Source organism: Pituophis catenifer, unplaced genomic scaffold (assembly GCF_029215685.1).
Source record: "Pituophis catenifer annectens isolate HBS135680 unplaced genomic scaffold, rPitCat1.0.hap2 SCAF_17, whole genome shotgun sequence".
Classification (NCBI taxonomy): Eukaryota; Metazoa; Chordata; class Lepidosauria; order Squamata; family Colubridae; genus Pituophis; species Pituophis catenifer.
In genome coordinates, this window is record NW_027256897.1 from 13350995 (window position 1) to 13368937 (window position 17943).

At 45.2% G+C, this 17943-nt stretch overlaps 1 protein-coding gene across 2 annotated transcripts in view; it reads right to left on the reverse strand.

Moving 5' to 3' along the window:
• Window positions 1–5260: 5260 nt before the first annotated feature.
• OLFM1 (olfactomedin 1) overlaps window positions 5261–17943 on the reverse strand; it is a 50371-nt gene continuing 37688 nt past the window's right edge. For both annotated transcript variants that reach the window (XM_070955664.1, XM_070955663.1), the window contains exons 3-6: window positions 16865–17020; window positions 12684–12903; window positions 8415–8521; window positions 5261–6839 (exon numbers count right to left, since the gene is read on the reverse strand). In XM_070955664.1, coding sequence (XP_070811765.1) covers window positions 6165–6839; window positions 8415–8521; window positions 12684–12903; window positions 16865–17020 — 1158 coding nt within the window. In that variant the 3' untranslated portion in view covers window positions 5261–6164. The remainder of the gene's footprint in view (window positions 6840–8414; window positions 8522–12683; window positions 12904–16864; window positions 17021–17943) is intronic.

Consider the following 17943-nt stretch of genomic DNA (forward strand, 5'->3'; position numbering starts at 1 on the left):
TGAGCCAGATACCTCCTATTCTGTATCTATATGTTTGTGTTTTCTTGACTAAGTGCGGGACCTTAGTTGTCTCATCACTGCACTGCATACTTGGGATAGGGCCCAGTGCTTAAGTTTGCCAAGATCCTTCTGAATCTTGAGTCTATTTGCAAAGTGTTAGAAATTCCCTGCAGCTATGTGTCACCCAGAAATTTGATGAGCTCTCCCCCAGACACCACATGTAGGTTAATTATGAAGATGTTGAAGAGTACTAAGATCTTGGGGAACATCACTACAAGCTTCTCTCCATCTAGATGTCGCTCTATTAAGGACTACACACTGAGTGTGGTTTGTCAGCCAGTTGCAAATCCAATTAGTAGTGATGCTGTCTATCAACATTTTTTTTCTGCCTTAGCCAGAGGTAGACTGTGGTCTACTTTGTCAAATGCCTTACCAAGTATATTATATCCACAGCATTTCCCTGGTCCACTAACTTAGTCATTTTATCAAAGAAGGCAGTAACGCTTGTCTGGCCTGATCTGTTTTTAACAAGCTGCTTTCCATAAACGCCTTGTTCATCCTAGATGCTCCCAAATCTGCTCCTTGATTATCTTTTCCAGGATTCTCTCAGATATTTCTGTCAAGCTGATTGGTCTGTAGTTTTCTGGATCCACTTTTTCCCCCTTCTTGGAGATAGGAATCACATTAGCTCTTTCCCAGGCCTCTGGCAGTTCCCCCATGGGTCAGGAGCTCTGAAAGATTTTGTTCAGTGGTTCCAAGATTATATCTGCCAGCTCCTTCAATACCCTGGAGTGGAAACCATCTGGTCCAGGAGACCTGACCTTGTCAGAGCAGTTATGTCCTTGCCCAAAGACCAGAAGGTGTTCCTCCAATTGTCTTGACCTAAGGACATTGTTTGTCTTGTTGTCCCTGGGTCAGTAAGTTCCAGAGACTCATTGCCACCATTAATCATCCCATTGCTGCACTTGCCTTCACAGCAGCTAAACGGGATCCTTGGATCATCAAAGAAAAGTGGTTTGATACCAGTTGACAGATGTGTGAAGCCTGTAATGCTTCCAGGCTTGGACAGCAGCTAACCAGCTGGAGGAAACTGTGTTACGTGTTCATTATTGTAGAGTAATAATGAGAGCTGCTAATTAAATTGTTTCTAGTGGAACAATTCTTGGCATTTTAGTATAAAAAAATAATACTGAACATTTTAGTCGTGCACACCTACTTGAAAATCCAACGTATCTTTTGTTGTATTTCTTTTAATCAATGTATGAAAAGAGATATTTGGCCAGAGGAGGAACTGGTGGGACGTGATTGCAAAGTTGCTGGATTTTTGTCTCAAAACTCAACTTTGGAGTTTTGTGTAACTCAAATAGCATCCTTTGATTCTTCTGTGCGGTCTATTGCAACATTTTTTTAAAAGCTGAGTAATTTTATGTATCCTTTAAGCTTGCTTACTGATAAATATTTATTGAATGTTTTTGTCATACTTATCACAAAATCAGAAATGTGAACAGGGGCCACAAAGATCATCTACTCCAGCCCTCTACATTGTGTGGGAAAATTATGAAACCATAAATGGGAGGTAACTGTCCAGCCTCTTAAAAACCCCGTTAGATGGAGAACCCACAAGCTCCCCAGGGAGTCTATTTCACTATATATTAATGTTATCAGTGGGAACTTTTTCTTAATATTTAAATGAAATCTAGATAGCTGCAACTTGCTATCCAGATTTCATATAAATCTAAATTAAATTTAGATTTAAATTAAAGTCTTTCTGTAGCTGTGAAAGCCTGTTGTTGGCCTACTGGCTTTTTGTAGGTGTCCAGACATGGCTATTGTGTCTCCTAGTTTAGATAAAGAAACATCTGCAAGAAAACGACCAAGCTCAGAGAGCACCAAGGACCCTTCATTCCAACCCTGAACTAGAAATATTTTCCTTTATTGTGTCTCCTCTCCATCTTTCTCCAGACTGAACATACCAGATGCTTAGAGAGCATGACTTCCCATCTCCCTATCATCAATGGGCATGTTTCTGGATCTCTTCCCATCTGTCTGCATTCTTTTGGAAGCTTGGTGCCCAGAATCTGTCAAATGATCCAAAGAAACTCCATGCTGTTCAGATGACATAATATGGTCTGGTTGAGACTTGCTTCTTGTCTGAAATGGTATAGGTTCTCCTGCTCGAGCAGGGGGCTGGACTAGAAGACCTCCAAGGTTGTCGTCTTCTTCTTCTTCTTCTTCTTCTTCTTCTTCTTCTTCTTCTTCTTCTTCTTCTTCTTCTTCTTCTTCTTCTTCTTCTTCTTCTTCTTCTTCTTTTCTCCTTCTTCTTCTTTCTCCTTCTCCTCCTCCTCCTCCGCTTGCTTTTATTGAATTTGATTCTTTTAATAAAAATGGGAAAATTGACTAGCTCTGTACTAACCTCTAGCATCATCTGTACTTCCAAGAATGCCTCTTGCCCTCTTACCCCCAAGAACATGGAAAAGCTAAACACGGAAGTGTCTGCAGCCCAGGAAAAATAAGGAAGAGGGAGGGAAGGCAAAGCTGAGCTGCTTTGACTAGGAGCATCTGGAGAGGTCACCTTCACTAGGCAGCCACTTGGGGCGCATCCCCACATTTGCAATTTAGCAAATAACCCACATTGCTCAGGCCTGGATAAACCCAATAAACTGCAGTGGATTTAATGAACTTTGATTAAATAAAGAACATAAGACAGAGACTAATAGGGTAGGAAGAAGTCCAACCTCTATTCAAGCAGAAGACAATTCTGGACAAATGGCTGTCCAATTTCTTCTTGAAAACCCCCAATGATGGAGCACCCACAACTTCTGGAGGCAAACTGTTCCCACTGGTTCTGTCAGGAAATTTCTCCGTAACTTCAGGCTGGAATCTCTCTTTAATAGGCTTCCACCCATTACTTCTTGTCCTACCCTCAGGTGGTTGGGAAATAGGCTGTCCTCCTCTTCTCTGGGATAGCCCCTCAAGTACCAGAAGACAGCTATGGTCCTTCTCTTCATTAGACTAGGATCAGACAAACCTAGTTCCACAAAGGTTAATCATATGTTTAGTCTACTGACCCTTTATCATCTCTGTTGCTCTTCTCTGCACTCTTTCCAGAGTCTCAACATCTTTTTAATAATATGATGACCCAAACTGGATGCAGGATTCCAACTGTAGTTCAGGGTGGGACTGTAGAGTCCTTGATGCTGTCTGAGTTTCTCTGTTTGCCTGCAGATGTTCTTGCTTGCCTCCTCTGCAGGGAGGTCAAACAGGCTCACCATTGCCATGATGACTCAGCCTCTTGTTGAGAGGAGGGAAGAGGTGGGATATCTGGAGAAGAGCAGCTTCAGGTGTCAACTGTAGCCAGGAGGAGCCACCTCCTTCTGAGATCTAGCTGCTAAAGGACCTAATCTGCACTGCGCTATATATAAAAATGTAGGAAGAATGTGTATATGTACGCGTATGCGTATGTGTATGTGTATATGTATATATATATATATATATATATATGTATATGCATATGCATGATGGATAGACATATATAGGATGGATATATATATAGGAATGGTTGGATGGATGGATGGATGGATATCTATCTATCTATCTATCTATCTATCTATCTATCTATCTATCTATCATATATAATCTATCATCTCTCTCTCTCTCTCTCTCATCTCTATATATGTATTTATATAAATCTGTATCTATATCTTTATATCTATATGCGAGGTGGCGCAGTGGTTAGAGTGCAGTACTGCAGGCTACTTCAGCAGTTCAAATCTCACCATGCTCAAGGTTGACTCAGCCTTCCCAGATTGTTGGGTGTGATAGGTTGACTCTAAACCGCTTAGGGGGCTGTAAAAGCACTATGAAGCAGTTGTTGTTAGGCGTGTCCGACCCATCGCGACCAGTGGTGGGATTCAGCCAGTTCGCACCACTTCGGGAGAACCGGTTGTTAACTTTCTGAGCAGTTTGGTGAACTGGTTGTTGGAAGAAATCATTAAGGCAGAGAACCAGTTGTTAAATTATTTGAATCCCACCACTGATTGCGACCCCATGGACGACTTTCCTCCAGGTTTTTCTGTCCTCTACCATCCTCTGGAGTCCATTTAAGCTCACGCCTATTGCTTCAGTGACTCCATTCAGCCACCTCGTTCTCTGTTGTCCCTTTCTTCTTTTGCCCTCCATCGTTCCCAGCATTAGGCTCTTCTCCAAGGAGTCCTTCCTTCCTAATGAGGTGGCCAAAGTATTCGAGTTTCATCTTCAAACTGTATATAAGTATACATGCTATTGCTAAGTATAAATAGCAATATTGCTATTGCTATTGCTATAGCTTATCTATCTATCTATCTATCTATCTATCTATCTATCTATCTATCTATCTATCTATCTATCTTCTATTTCTAGCTAAAGCCGTGGAGGCTCAGTGGTTGGAATGCAGTATTGCAAACTAATTCTCTGCTCACTGCCATTAGTTTGATCCTGACTGGCTCAAGATTGACTCGGCCTTCCATCCTTCCGAGGTCAGTAAAATGAGATTGTTGGGGGCAATAGGCTGACCTCCGCTTAGAGAGGGCTATAAAGCACAGTGAAGCGGTATATAAGTCTAAGGGCTAAGTACTAGTGCTATACAGCCAACATCTTTTACCCACCTTTAATTCCCCTTCCCCTTTTTTTGAACTATGGCAGTTGGATTTAACAAACTATAAACTGTTAAGTCAAAAAAAAGCTTAAGGGATCCATTCAGTTACTCTTTTTAAAGAAAACTATTGATAATTTTTAATCATTTGCAACTAGCTTTGGCCTCCTGCATGTGCACACCGTGCCCCCAAAGGGGCAAAGCATCAGCACTCCCCCCCCCCAGCTGAAATGTTAGCAACGGGGCTGGGATTCTCATTTTTTTCAAGCTATGATTAGATTGGAGTCTTCTCATCTCAGAGCAAACCATATTTATCATTTTGCAACATTTCAAAGGGCACTGCGATTTGAAAGATGCAGTATATAAATATTCAGTCATCTGCAATGCAAGGAAGGCCATTGTACAAAAACGCAAAATGTACAGATTGTGTCCGTTCCGTTTACACATTATACGCAGAGAAAGTTCAAATATTCATAGAATTCGGAGGAAAGTAAAAGCTCATCTCTTCGTGAAATTTGTCTTGCTTCTGAGTCTCCTTCCAGACATTAGTTGCTTATCTATAGGACATAAACACAGGACTTTTCTTAAGATATGAAACTTTCATTTATTAATTCAAATGACATTGTTTGCATTTACAACATTCATTGCATAAACTTGGACATATAAAGTTTTCCACCTCTGGTTAATAACAGACATTTAGGGTACAAGTTATTGGTTGGATACATGTTCAAACAAATATTTGGGTACAACATCTTGTCAATAGTACATAACTTTTTTTTTCTTTTTGTATTTTATAGCTACTAAAGACACAGTTCCATTAGCTACTTTGGGTCTCAGAACAGTTCATCTAAAGGGGACATAAAGCACAGAAAAAGGGGGGGAGAGAGAGAGAGAGAAGGAGAGAGATGAGTTGCTAGCTGTAATGGTTATACAATCTTTACACACAACCCTCTTTTCATTTAAAAAAAAACAAACAAACTCTGCTAGTGTGAATCAACTGTACGCTGTCAAACAACCCCCAGACACTCATCGCCACACTCTGTGATGTAAGGAAGTGTCCATGCAACACATCAAGAAAGAAACAAAGGCAAAAAAGAAAAAAGAGGGGAAACAAGAATCCCAGGTAACCCCTAATGAATGTCCAACAGTCATCGCCTTTCATCGTACTCTGTAACTACAGCTCTGCTATTGGAACATAAATGGGGGGGGGGGGACAACCACCCCGGCCCCACCCTGAAAAAGTGGCTGGAAAGTATTTTTCAAGTGCAGTTCCAGCTGCAAATGAGTAGCGTATTTTTTTTTTAATTATTATTATTCCTGTTGTTCGATAATAGTAGTTTGACATTTGAGAGGTAAGTTCTCGTCTTGCAGTTTTAACTCAGGTAATAATCCTCTCTGCTTCCGGATTGGCAGCTTCTCCGTTTCGAAACTTCCTTTTTGATAAGTTTAAAATATGTGTCCCCGACAGCTTTCGGCTCTCGGGGGTTTGCTGTGCGTGAAGCCTTCAGTCCCATCTCCGCACCCCAAAAAAGGACTATAACTCGTCAGACCTGATGACGTGGAAAAGGGTGACGTTGTAAAGTATTTGGTGGCCATTGTTCCAAGCGTAGAGGGCTCGGTCCTTAGGGTTGTAGTCCAGCATGGAAATGTGTGAGTATTTGTTTAGGAACGGGATGTCTATGTATTCGTAAGTGGAGCTGTTGGTCTGGTAAGCGTAGGTCACCTTCGTCCCTCCCGAGTAGCCGTTGGTGACATATAATGTGCCGCAGATGATGAACCCTTCGCCGGCACTGCGCTTGGGGTAACTGGTGTTCCAGGTCTGAAGGCTCTGCAATGTGTTGGGGTCCAGCTTGCTGATAACAATGTTCCCTGCATTTTGGTTGGTGGCGTAGACGGCCCACAGCCCGTTCTCGTCCACCATGAGGTCGATGTCTGAATGGCCACCCCAGGCGTAATGGTAGACGTTGTTGTAGCCGGCATAATCCAAGCTACGGGTTTTAAGGATGGTCTCCGTTTTCAAGTCAAACCTGATGATGATGTGGCTTTGGTATTTGTTGAAATAAATCGAGCCGTTGTAGACCACTTGGCCGGTGCCGGACCATGGGTGTGGAAGGCGGTGAGAGGTGAAGTTATCCGTGTTCATGAAGTCCGACATGGATTTGTATTCGCGGACAAATCGGTTGTTGTGATAACTGTCCATGTACCAGACCTAGGGAAGAGCAGCAGAACAGAGTAGGAAAGAGCATTAAAAAAATTAACCCATCTAACGGTTCTGCTGTCAAAGGTCAGTAGCTTTCTCTAATCTGGTGCCAATCTCCAACTGTGGGACTACAATTCCCATCTGCTTCAGTCACCAATTCCCATCTGCAAAGCCAGTTGTGAAGATGAGGTTTATCACCCAACACACACAGAGTGTGATGGCAATGAATCAATACATGTCTCACATACAGGCTTTTGAAAGACCATCTGAGACATATCACATTATAGGCCAGATTTAATAATGTCAACAAGCTCCATTTCTTTCAAAGTTACCCATAATTTCTATGAAGGATACAGGTAATGAGTCACGGTGGCGCAGTGGTTAGAGTGCAGTACTGCAGGCTACTTCTGCTGACTGCTGGCTGCCTGCAATTTGGCAGGTCAAATCTCACCAAGCTCAAGCTCAGCCTTCCGTCCTTCCGAGGTGGGTAAAATGAGGACCCAGATTGTTGGGAGCAAGAGGCTGGCTCTGTAAACTGCTTAGAGAGGGCTGTAAAGCACTGTGAAGCGGTATATAAGTCTAAGTGCTACAGCTATTGCTCTTCCTTCCTTCCTTCCTTCCTTCCTTCCTTCCTTCCTTCCTTCCTTCCTTCCTTCCTTCCTTCCTTCCTTCCTTCCATGGTGCACAGTAGTTAGAATGCAGTATTGCAGGCTAACTCTGCTCACTGCCAGGAGTTCAATCCTGACTGGCTCAATGTTGACTCAGCCTTCCATCCTTCCGAGGTGGGTAAAATGAGGAGCCAGATTCTTGGGGGCAATTGGCTGACTCTGTAAAATCTCTTGGGTTGGAAAGCACCATAAAGCGGTACATAAGCCTAGGTGCTATTGCTATTGCTAAGAATACAGATAAACCGTTCTTGGACCTTCAGACAGACACCCATGGACACAACCCTTCTTCCCTCTTCGTGGAGGTCCATCATAGGATGGACCTCTGGTGTTCTGCTACATCCTTTACTCTCCCTGGGGCTGTGCAAAATGAACTGTGGCTCCACAGAGAACCCGCCGTCTTCCTGAATGAGCAGAGCTGTGCTGGTTTACCAATAACAGAAAAGGGAGCCTTCCTCTGAAGGAAGTGAGTCTGTCATGCCTCAGAACTCACGGAGACAATTAAACACCCTTTAGAGGAGAGGGTTTTGGAGAAAGAGCTCAGCACTTGACAGAGACTTGCCAGGTCCTGCTGGCTTCACTGGGTCCTCTGTCTTTTGTCTGCTCCCTTTCTCTCCCACCCCTTGAGATGTGGCAGGAAAAGATAAACCAGAATTAGCTGGAAACAGGCAGAAAAATATGCCCCCCCCCCCCCCCCCCAGAGACTGCCAGTCCCATCACCTGAACTGTGCCTCTAGTGAGGAGGGACGAGACAAGCAGGCGTCTGCCCATCTTTGAAGGCTTACTGCTGGCCTGTGGGGATGACCGAGAGCAGCAGCATTCCCAGTGGGTTTGGACAACGTAGCTCCTCTCCTGGGGTGGTCCAAGCCTTACTGCCCTCTTCACAGAGTCAAAGGCCGGTACAAGGAAATGACCCTACCTTGCTTTCACCCTCGGGAGCCAAGGGGTCCGTCATCCAGGAGCCGAACCTTGAGCCGGAGGTCTTTACGGTGATGGGATCGCTTATTGCAGTCAATTTCCCACACGCTGCAAGATAGTGGAACACAACAATAGTAAGAAAGCCCTGCAGTTCCCACCCCTCCCTCCACCTTATAGTCGGCATAATTCTGGGTCAAAATGTGCAGGTTTTCTTGTCCTGGGAAAGAGGCTTCTGGTGTTTTCTAAATCGTATTTATGATGCTTTCCCATTTCTTTGGATGGTAGTTTTGAGTTCAGAGTATTCTTCGCTAGACAGAGAAAGTGGCTGAGATGCCAGAAGAAGTGAATTTTTGGGGGTGGGTGGGTGGGAAGGGGAGATTGCACAGTTGCAGGGTGTGCTGGCGAGAAGTTCTGGGTGTGCACAGAGGGCCCATTGAAAGAGAAAATAGCTGCCTCCTCATATAGGGAAGAAACAAAGTCAGAACAGCTGCTGCTCACCATGGAATAGAGCCAAATCTGTGCAGAATAACAAGAGTCGAAAGGGAACTTGGAGGTCTTCTAGTCCAGCCCCTTGCTCGAGCAGGAGATCTGCCTTCTGGAGGCAAGTTGTTCCACTGGTTAATTGTTCTCACTGTTAGGAAATTTCCCCTTAATTCCAGGTTGCTTCTCTCCTTCATTCAATGTCTATGGAGATTCTCAGTCCTCCAGGTCATGGTTGTCCTAAAGGTGCTCTTTTTTTTTCAAGAGGCAGTTGAACTTTGACCCAGATAAACCTCCAGGTGACCTCAAAGACCCTCTCAAAGGAGGCAAAGGACCAGCTCTCTGCAAGGAGTCTAAATCCTTCCATTCCCCACCGTCATCCAGTCAGAGCTGAAGAAGCTTCTTGGATGAGAAGCGAAACGTCTTCAAAGAAAAACCAGAAAGTCCCGTTGCCTCTTGAAAAGAAAAGGAAAAAAGCACCTTTGGGCCTCTCCTTGATTAGTCTCCATCCACTGTTTCTTGTCCTGCCTTCTGGTGCTTTGAAAAACAGGTTGACCCCCTCCTCTTTGTAGGAGCCTATCAAATATTGGAACCAATATTGGAACCTAAAGGAAGTCCTAGAATTACAACAGTTCGTTTAGCTTTCTGCCCCTCTGTGGTTTTCTTGGCTGCCTCTGCTTTCTGGTCAGAAAAAGGTCCTTCCGGTTGCCTTCCCTGGGACGGAATAGTCACTTGGGAAGCGAGGAGGCTGCAGGTGGCTGGAGAGAAGCATGGTGCAACCTGCCTTTGGTGCCTCCTTCAGAACAGGTGCAAGACCTCCACACGCCATAAAAGAGATGCTTGCCAAAAGTATGTTCTTCACAAAAGATTGGCATCACCAAATGCTAGAGATGGACGAGAGAAGATGCTTCACCCAGCACTGTCTGGAGGCCTCTCGTGAAAGTGGACTCACCACTGAGCAAGTTCTTCATTTCAAACATAGGGGGAACTCATACAATTTATCAATTTCAAATATAATGTTAAATATTTTCTTCAATGGAAGCCATCAGCTCTCAAGGAAATCACTCCTGCATGTCCCCTTAATAAGGGGACCGTGTTCCATCTCAGCAGTGATGCTTTCATTTTTGGAAGTCCAGGAACATCACCCTATCCACAATAAAGACCAGAATTTATTCGTGTATTTGGTCTTAGACATTAGGATTTGATAACTGAATTCAGCTTTGTAGCAATTAGGGCTATTTAGGAAGAACCGCATCATATTTCTGAAGACTCGGAAATCTATAATGCCCAATACACAATAATATAGGTACCCATCAGGCATCTAATTACAATTCACTAAAAGGTACCACATCAAGTAGTGACAAACATTTTTATGATCTCTTCTTTCGGATTAAAAGAAGTTCTCCATCCTCCTACCTTATGTATTTGAGGAACATTTCCTTCAATAGATAAATAATAATTGTAAGTTCCTTGGATCTCAGATGAGTTGACAAAAATCTACCATGGGTTTGGGATATTTCTGTTTCTCACCATCACTTAAGAAAAATGGGCTCCACCAATTATGGATTGCTGTTAGAACAGCCGTCCAAGAAAGAATGTTTTCAGTGGGCATAGGTAGGTGAACGTTGGCACATAATATAATAAGTTGCCATTCACAGAGCAAAAGAGAAGGATTCTAAAGCCCTGGGCCTTTCTAGGAAGTCTTGCACACTCCTTTCTTCCAGCCTATGAGACGTAAAATTTATTGAGCAGGGTCTCCTACTTGAGCAAGGAGATGGACAAGAAGACATCTAATTCCCTTCCAACTCTGATGGGCTATGATTCATTTCTGGGCTATCCAGTCTCAAAAGAGTAGTAAAATGGCAGCTCTCTGGAACCAATCTGGGGGTTATGGTAAGAGGTAGATTTCCCTTCTCTGGTGTTAGCAAGATCTATAAAAAATTGTGGAATCCCGGTCTGATTTTTAACTTTATCTTTAACAAGCAATCTGTGTCCTACTAAAGCTCTTGAATCCGTAACCTTTAAATGGGCAGAACTCTTTGAACCAATGTATCTCAAATGGGCTAACTCTCTGGGACCCATAACACTTGTGGAATAAATATTTGGCAAACGTTATAAAACTGCTGTGAATTTTAAATGATCGTAATTTTACCATAAAGCATTTTATGACATAATACAAAATGTCATGTGACGTTTCCCGCTCTTTGTCTGTGCTATTAGGTTCAACGGGGGACATTTTCAAGGCAGATGCAATCTCTGGATTTTAAAAGAACTTTTGAAGTCCATCAGAAGCTCTGCTAAGGGAATCTCTCTGAGGGGGTGAAGGGGTTGCCTGGTGAACCACAAATGTAAGCTGCATTTCATAGGGGCTCCCCATCCATCTCCAAGAAAGGGAAAAGATGGCCTGCCATCGCCTGCCCACTTACCTGGCATAAACCTTCGCAATGCTTAAGGCTTAGTTCTGATTGAGCTTTGGTGGCATTGTACCACTATAGGTGCCGCTTCCTGTTCTGGCCCACAACCTCAGTGATATCCAGCAGAAACTGGAAATCCCATGTAGGAGGAGATCCACTGGAGATCATTTAGCTCGCTTGATTTCTGGCAAGAATGCCTTTGTTCCTCCCCTGATCTGCTTAATGGGACATTCCCTCGACAGAGATATGTCAGCTAGTCCTGGCACAGACCCTGCCCCACAACTCTGAAAGGTTCCCCTGACTTTCCCAACGGAACCCTGGTTATTGGATCAAGGTTCTTTCCGAGGGGTGGATTCTCAAGTCAACCAGGGGATCCTGGCTCTGGGGTGGTGGGATCATGAACAGCAGAGAGTCTGGAGGGAGACGGGCAGTTTGGAAATAGGAAATATAAATAACTACAGTAAATCAGTAACTTAAATAGGTCTCCCAATCACTCCCAAAAACTTGGGGATTTTCATTACTCAAGTCAGGGTGGCTTCACCAGACGCACTTCAGAGGGCTTCTAGAGGTTGGCAGTAGGGCAGGGGTTTTAATTATTGGCGTTTATGTTTGCAGCCATCATATTAATCTTATCTCTGCATTTTCCCCCCCACTGGTAGCTGTTTGGAGCCTCGTTTTTCTTTTGGTTGTTTAAGATGTTAGCCGAAGATTTACTGCTGATGGTGTTTTAGAACAGCAGGATATAAAAACCAGGGTTGGTGACAGTATTTAGACGCTGGTGGCTTTGGAATCTTGGCTTGTGACACCTGGACCCTTTCAAGCCAGCTAGAAGAGGATCGATGTGAGCTTGCCCAGAGCCCAAGTCTCTGTTTTGAGCCCCCCCCCCCCGCATGTTTTTCCTATCCCCCTTTCGGTCAGCAGTGTCTCATCCCCACTCCCTTCCCCATGCACATTCCAAATGGAAGATTCCTGCCACAATGGTCCTTCTGGAAAACCCCCTAGGTTGGCAGAATGGCCCTGAATCATCCATCCATCCATCCATCCATCCATCCATCCATCCATCCATCCATCCATCCATCCATCCTTTCTGACGTGCCCTGCCCAAGTGTCTTCCCTGACCTCTCCCTTACGGGGGACTCAACCCAAGGGCCACAAGGGCACCTTCCTCTGGCCCTTGTTGGCAGGTTTGCAGTGGGACCCCCTCTGCCCAGGGCTGTGGCAGGGCACCCACTGAGTTCGGGTGGGGTGGGGGAGTGGGGTGAGGAAGGAGCGGGAGGGCGATTCCTGCATCTCTGGCCAGCCTGGGTGCCCGGTGGGAGCAGAACAGCCCAGAGGGTGAGGACACCCTGCCCCTCGGGGGCCGGTGCATCTCCTACCTAATTTCTGCATGCATGCCCGCAGCCTCTCTTCAAGATTTGACACTCTGCTCTGAAGCTCTTCGTAGTCAAAGGCGCCAATTTCCTCCTGGAGCTCGTTTAGAACCGACGTCAGGTTCTGCACCTCCTCCTTAAACTGCAAAACCAATTTGGCATCGGCTTTGTACTCCTCCAAGACTGGGATCAAGGGCCTAAGTTCCTCCATTTTCGCTTTTATCGCCTGCAAGGTTAAAATAAGCTTGGTTTCAGTGCTCTGTACGCAAGAGTGTCCCACCCGCCCCTCCTCTCTCTGCACTGGGCTGCTGCTGCTCCCTTCGGGGTGCACCACAAGGACTGGCATTATTAGTATGATTAAGGCTTGTGGGGAGCGTGGACATTCAAATGGGAGAAATATATAAACAGTCTGAAAAACACCATCTTATTTGGGAAAAAAGGCCTTTATTTTGATTTTTTTCTGTTTTTAGAATGCAACATCTTAAGGTTACATGCTTCGGTCACATACACAAATTCTTTTTTTTTTTCTTTTCCATAAAATAATGATGATGATCAGGATGAGGAGGATGAGGAAGAGGATAATAATAATAATAGTAATAATTAATAATAATAATAATAACCAACGCATTGACAAGGAATTCCAAAAACTAGTGATGAAATGTTATTTCTACAAGTTCCATGCAACAGACAAGCTTTCAGCGGAGTGGTTCTGGCAAGGGTGGGAATTGGAAAGAAAAAAATCAATAAAATAAACCAGGACCAGAGAACTCAAGAAAAGACCGAACTCAAAGGGGGGTTGGGGAAAGCCCTCTGCCCTCTCTCTCTCTCTCTCTCTCTCTCTCTGTTTTTCATGGTTTCATGTGGGGGGTGGGGGGCCTGGGGGATGAACAGCTTCTTCAGCCAGTGCGACATTGTAAAACTTTCTTTTAAGTTAGCCCTGCAAGCAAGAAGACGAAACGCTCAAGTCCCGGAGGCTTTACTCACAGGTTAACACAGTTTGCATCCCAGCTGTGGCCCTGCTGACCCATCCCTCCCCAGAGACCTCCTCCCTAAGGGCCAACTCACGGGAGGGAATAAGAGCTTCTGGCCATCCCAAGGGCCAACTCACGGAGTGGGGTAGGAGCTTCTGGCCATCTCCCCTCCGCCCCGCACGGTTCTCTCATCTGCCTCCCTCGGCATCTGACGCCTTGCCCTCCACCCAATCCCTCCCCATTGCCAGGAAACCCCTCTGCCCTTGCTGACCGCATGGTGGCCCTGCAATGGAAAGGAGGGGAAGCCCCCCCCCCTCTTCCCCAAGATCTCCAAGCTTCCTGTTTAAGGCTGCCAGGGGAAGCTCCCTGGATCTCTGCTTTGGGTCAGGCGCTGCGGGAGCCCACGTCTTCAGCAGGCAGGGACCCATCATGGAAAGTTTGCCCGCAGGGCTTGGCCTCCCTTTTTCTGCAGAGGAAGGGGACTATTGGGGGACCCCCTGTGAGAGGCAAAGGATTCTGGCAGCGTTTGTGCCTATGGTAGCCAAGAATGAAAGGGAGCCCTGGTTCAACTCGTAAGTCATGAAAAGGCAGTAGCTTCGGCAGGGGCTGAGCAGCTCTCGCCTGGGGAAAGCCCAGACGAGCTTCTGCCTTTCGTGGCGTTTGGCCTTATGAGTCTGGCATGCAAATGTTAAGGGATGTCTTCTGGGAAAACCTTTTGGATTCTTCGCTTCGTTTATTGTTTTAGTCTTCTCTCTCTCTCTCTCTCTTTCTCCTCTCTCTCTCTCTCTCTCTCTCTCTCTTTCTCCTCTCTCTCTTCCTCTCTCTCTCTCCTCTGCCTCATTCAATCTGATGAAAGGGAACTTGCTTTGCACATTCTTTCAAAGGGAAAAGCCTTCAGGTGTGTGATGGAGCTGCCTACTCTTGCATGACTCTCTGTCCCCTGGTCTGCAACCTCCTGGGCTTCCTTCCCTTTCCTTCCATCTCCTGCCCACTGAAGACCTCCGAAAGGAAGATGGCCCCCTGACCCAGGGGCTTCTGCAGAAGCCAAGCCAAGATCATGGCCAAGGGCTTCTCTGCTGTGGAAAAATCACCACAAGGAGAAGCCCTTTTTCCCGGAGAGCCAGAAAGGCCCTCTAATCCATGAGGAAGCTATCATCAACCCCACTTTTCTGCCTGGAAACAATGTCAGAGTTCCAAGTAACACCCCCAACAGAAAGGCTGCCAGGCCTGACAAACAATTTGTGAAGGATTCTGGAATGCGATTCATCCTCAAGTCTCATTAATTTTGTTTAGAATGCCAGCAAATAAAAAGAGGCCGTCCTACCTTTCCCCAAAAGCCACTCACTCAGCTGAGAATGTGTGGAACGAAAGGGTCTCTTTGGACTCTCTCTCTCTCTCTCTCTCTCTCTCTCTCTCTCTCTCTCTCTCTCTCTCTCTCACACACACACACACACACACACACACACACACACACACACAAACACACACACCTGCTAGGAGGTTTTTCTCTAGAGCCTTCCCACCAACCCATCTCTGCACCGGGATCAGGGACAGGTTGGGGAAGCCTGAAAACAGTTCCAGAAAACATCTCCTCCAGCTACGTCTCCTTCCCAGTGGGGAGGCCCTCTTAACGGTCTCCACAAGTTTGAATTAATATGTGCAACAGGCCAAATGATGCTGAATGTTAAAAAATAAAAATGCAACAAGCAGAGCAGTTTCATTTTTTTTTCCTTTTTGTCTTTTACTGACCCCGTAATCCCTTGCATCGGGATGGAGTCGGGGCAACTGAAGGGAGCTGAGTGTTTACTCGCCGGATGCCCTACCTATTGCCAATGCAGAGTTCACAGCAGATATTTACTCATTGTGCCCAGAGAGAGAAATACCTGCTGCTACCTAGGATCAAACTCACAGCCTCCTGATTGTGAGGCAAGAAGCAGAGCAGTTTCATAATGGAACTAATTCTCCAGAGGAGGAAGGGTGGGCTCCTCTTCACTGGATGGACTGAAATGAACCAGAGCCTGGACAGCCATCTCTCAAGAATGTCTGAACTTGGGGCTCTGTTTTCATTGCATTCCATGGGTGGGTGGGTGGGCTCCAAGTGCCACCGGGAAGCCATTTTGATTAGAGGGGCTCAGCACCAGACAGAAACACTCATTTGAAAGAACACGAGGGTCATTACATTCACACATCACATTCATTCGTAGCTCGGAAAAGCCGCGCCCAGTTGGAGCCTCCAAGCCAGGGGATCTTCCCATTTGGCTTCCTACACTGAGCTGGGGGTGGGTTGGACGTCTCCAAGAGTCCCTTCCGTCTTGAGGATTCCATGTGCAATATTAAAACTCCCAGTTAGATTTCGAAACTGACAAGGGCATCTTTCGTTGATTACATCAGTTTTACTTGGCACAAAATCTTATGGACCTTAGCAAATTCCAGACAGGTGCTTTTGTGGGCATGGAGGAGAAAGATCTATTAAATGGGAACCAGTTCAGTGAGGAAAGGTGGAGAGATGAAAAGCTTTTAAGGGACAACTTTTTTTTGGGGGGGGGGGGGGTAGAAAAATAAGGTTATTGGGTAAATGTCTATGGAGATTCTCAATCATCATAGTTGTCTCAAAGAAGCTTGTTCCAAAAGGCAAATAAACTTCCTTGGTGTTTTTTCCCTCTGCATACACATTTCGAAGCTTCTTGGATGAGAAGTGAAATGTTTTCAAACCAAGAAAGTCCAATTGTCTTTTGGAAAAAGCACCTTCCAGCCTGGGTTATTGCGTCTTTTTTTTTCCCCTGTGGAGACAACTGCTTTAACAGCAGCCAAAGGAATGGATTTTAGTAGGGAAAGTAGATTTTAGAATGCTGATAAGGAGAAAAAGTTGCAGCCCAACAATCTGACCCTTGGATCTCAAAAGCCATTCAGTTCATCCCAAGTTTAGGGTTTCCAGGATGCCTTTAAGCAAAGGAAATGGAGGCTTCCTGGAAACTCCCAGCCATTGCAGTGAAAATCAAAGCTGCACAGAGTCCTTTCCGTTCTGCCTCTGTGCTGAGCTTCAGCCACCATTGTTGTGAGCAAGAGTAGTCCTGCAATGGGAGGGGAACCCAACCATTCTGAGAAACCCCCTCCCCACCCCAGTTGGGAAACGGTGCCTAAGAGACCCTCAGCCTTCCCCAAAAATTCTGTCAAGAAGGCACTTTTTTCCTTCCGGGGCCCAAGAAGTCGACTTACCTTAAACTGTCTGGCCAGGTGTTGCTTGTGGCTCTCTTCCACTTGCTTGAACTTGGATTCCAGGCCTCTCATCTGATTTTCCATTTTCTCCACATACTGAAGATCCCGTTGAGTTCGCCTGTCCAAGACTTCTATTGACTGGGACATGTTCTGTACCTGTGGAGCGAGGGAAGGAGAAACCAAGAGAGAAGAAGTCATTAAAGGAAGAGACACACAAAGGGGAGATTGACAAAAGCTCTTTGCCAATGAACAAGGAAAGTAAGAGCAGAAATCACAGATACATGTTGCAGCTACCTAGATTTCTTTTGAATTTAAGGAAGAACTTACTGAAAATAACAATTGTCCAATAGTGGAACTATCTACTTAGAGAGGTTGCAGATTCTCCAACTCTGGAAGTTTTTAAGAGTTTAGACAGTTGGACATTACCTCTTGGAAATAGCTTAATTGATTTTCCTGAACATGGTAGAGAGTAATTCAACAATTCTACAGTTTTAGGATAAGAGAATATGTGCAATTTGGCTTGTAGAAAATGGCTTAAACTTTCCATGACAAGATAGCAATAGCAATAGCACTTAGACTTATATACCGCTTCACAGTGCTTTCCACCCATCTCTAAGCCGTTTATAAAGTCAGCTTCTTGCCCCCAACAATCTGGGTCCTCATTTTACCCACCTTGGAAGGATGGAAGGCTGAGTCAACCTTGAGCCTCGTGAGATTTGAACTGCCAAATTGCAGGCAGCCAGCAGGCAGCAGAAGGAGCCTGCAGTACTGCACTCTAACCGCTGAGCCACCGTGGCCCATGGAGATGGGGAAAAATAGCAACCAGGTTTGTAGCTCAGTAAACTCAAAGGCTGCAGTTCTGTCTTTCTTGGTCTGCTTGTAAGCCACATGATACTTGCTTACTCCTGAGTAGGAACTATAGTAAAGTCTTCACTTGGATTGGAGGGACAGAAGGACAAATGCTGATTAAATGACAAATAAAGATTTTGTGCATAACATTGCTCTGTTTGAAATCAAAGTGACATCTGTTACAGCAGAAACTGAGGGTTTACCCCATGCAGATGTAGGTGTGCTGTTGT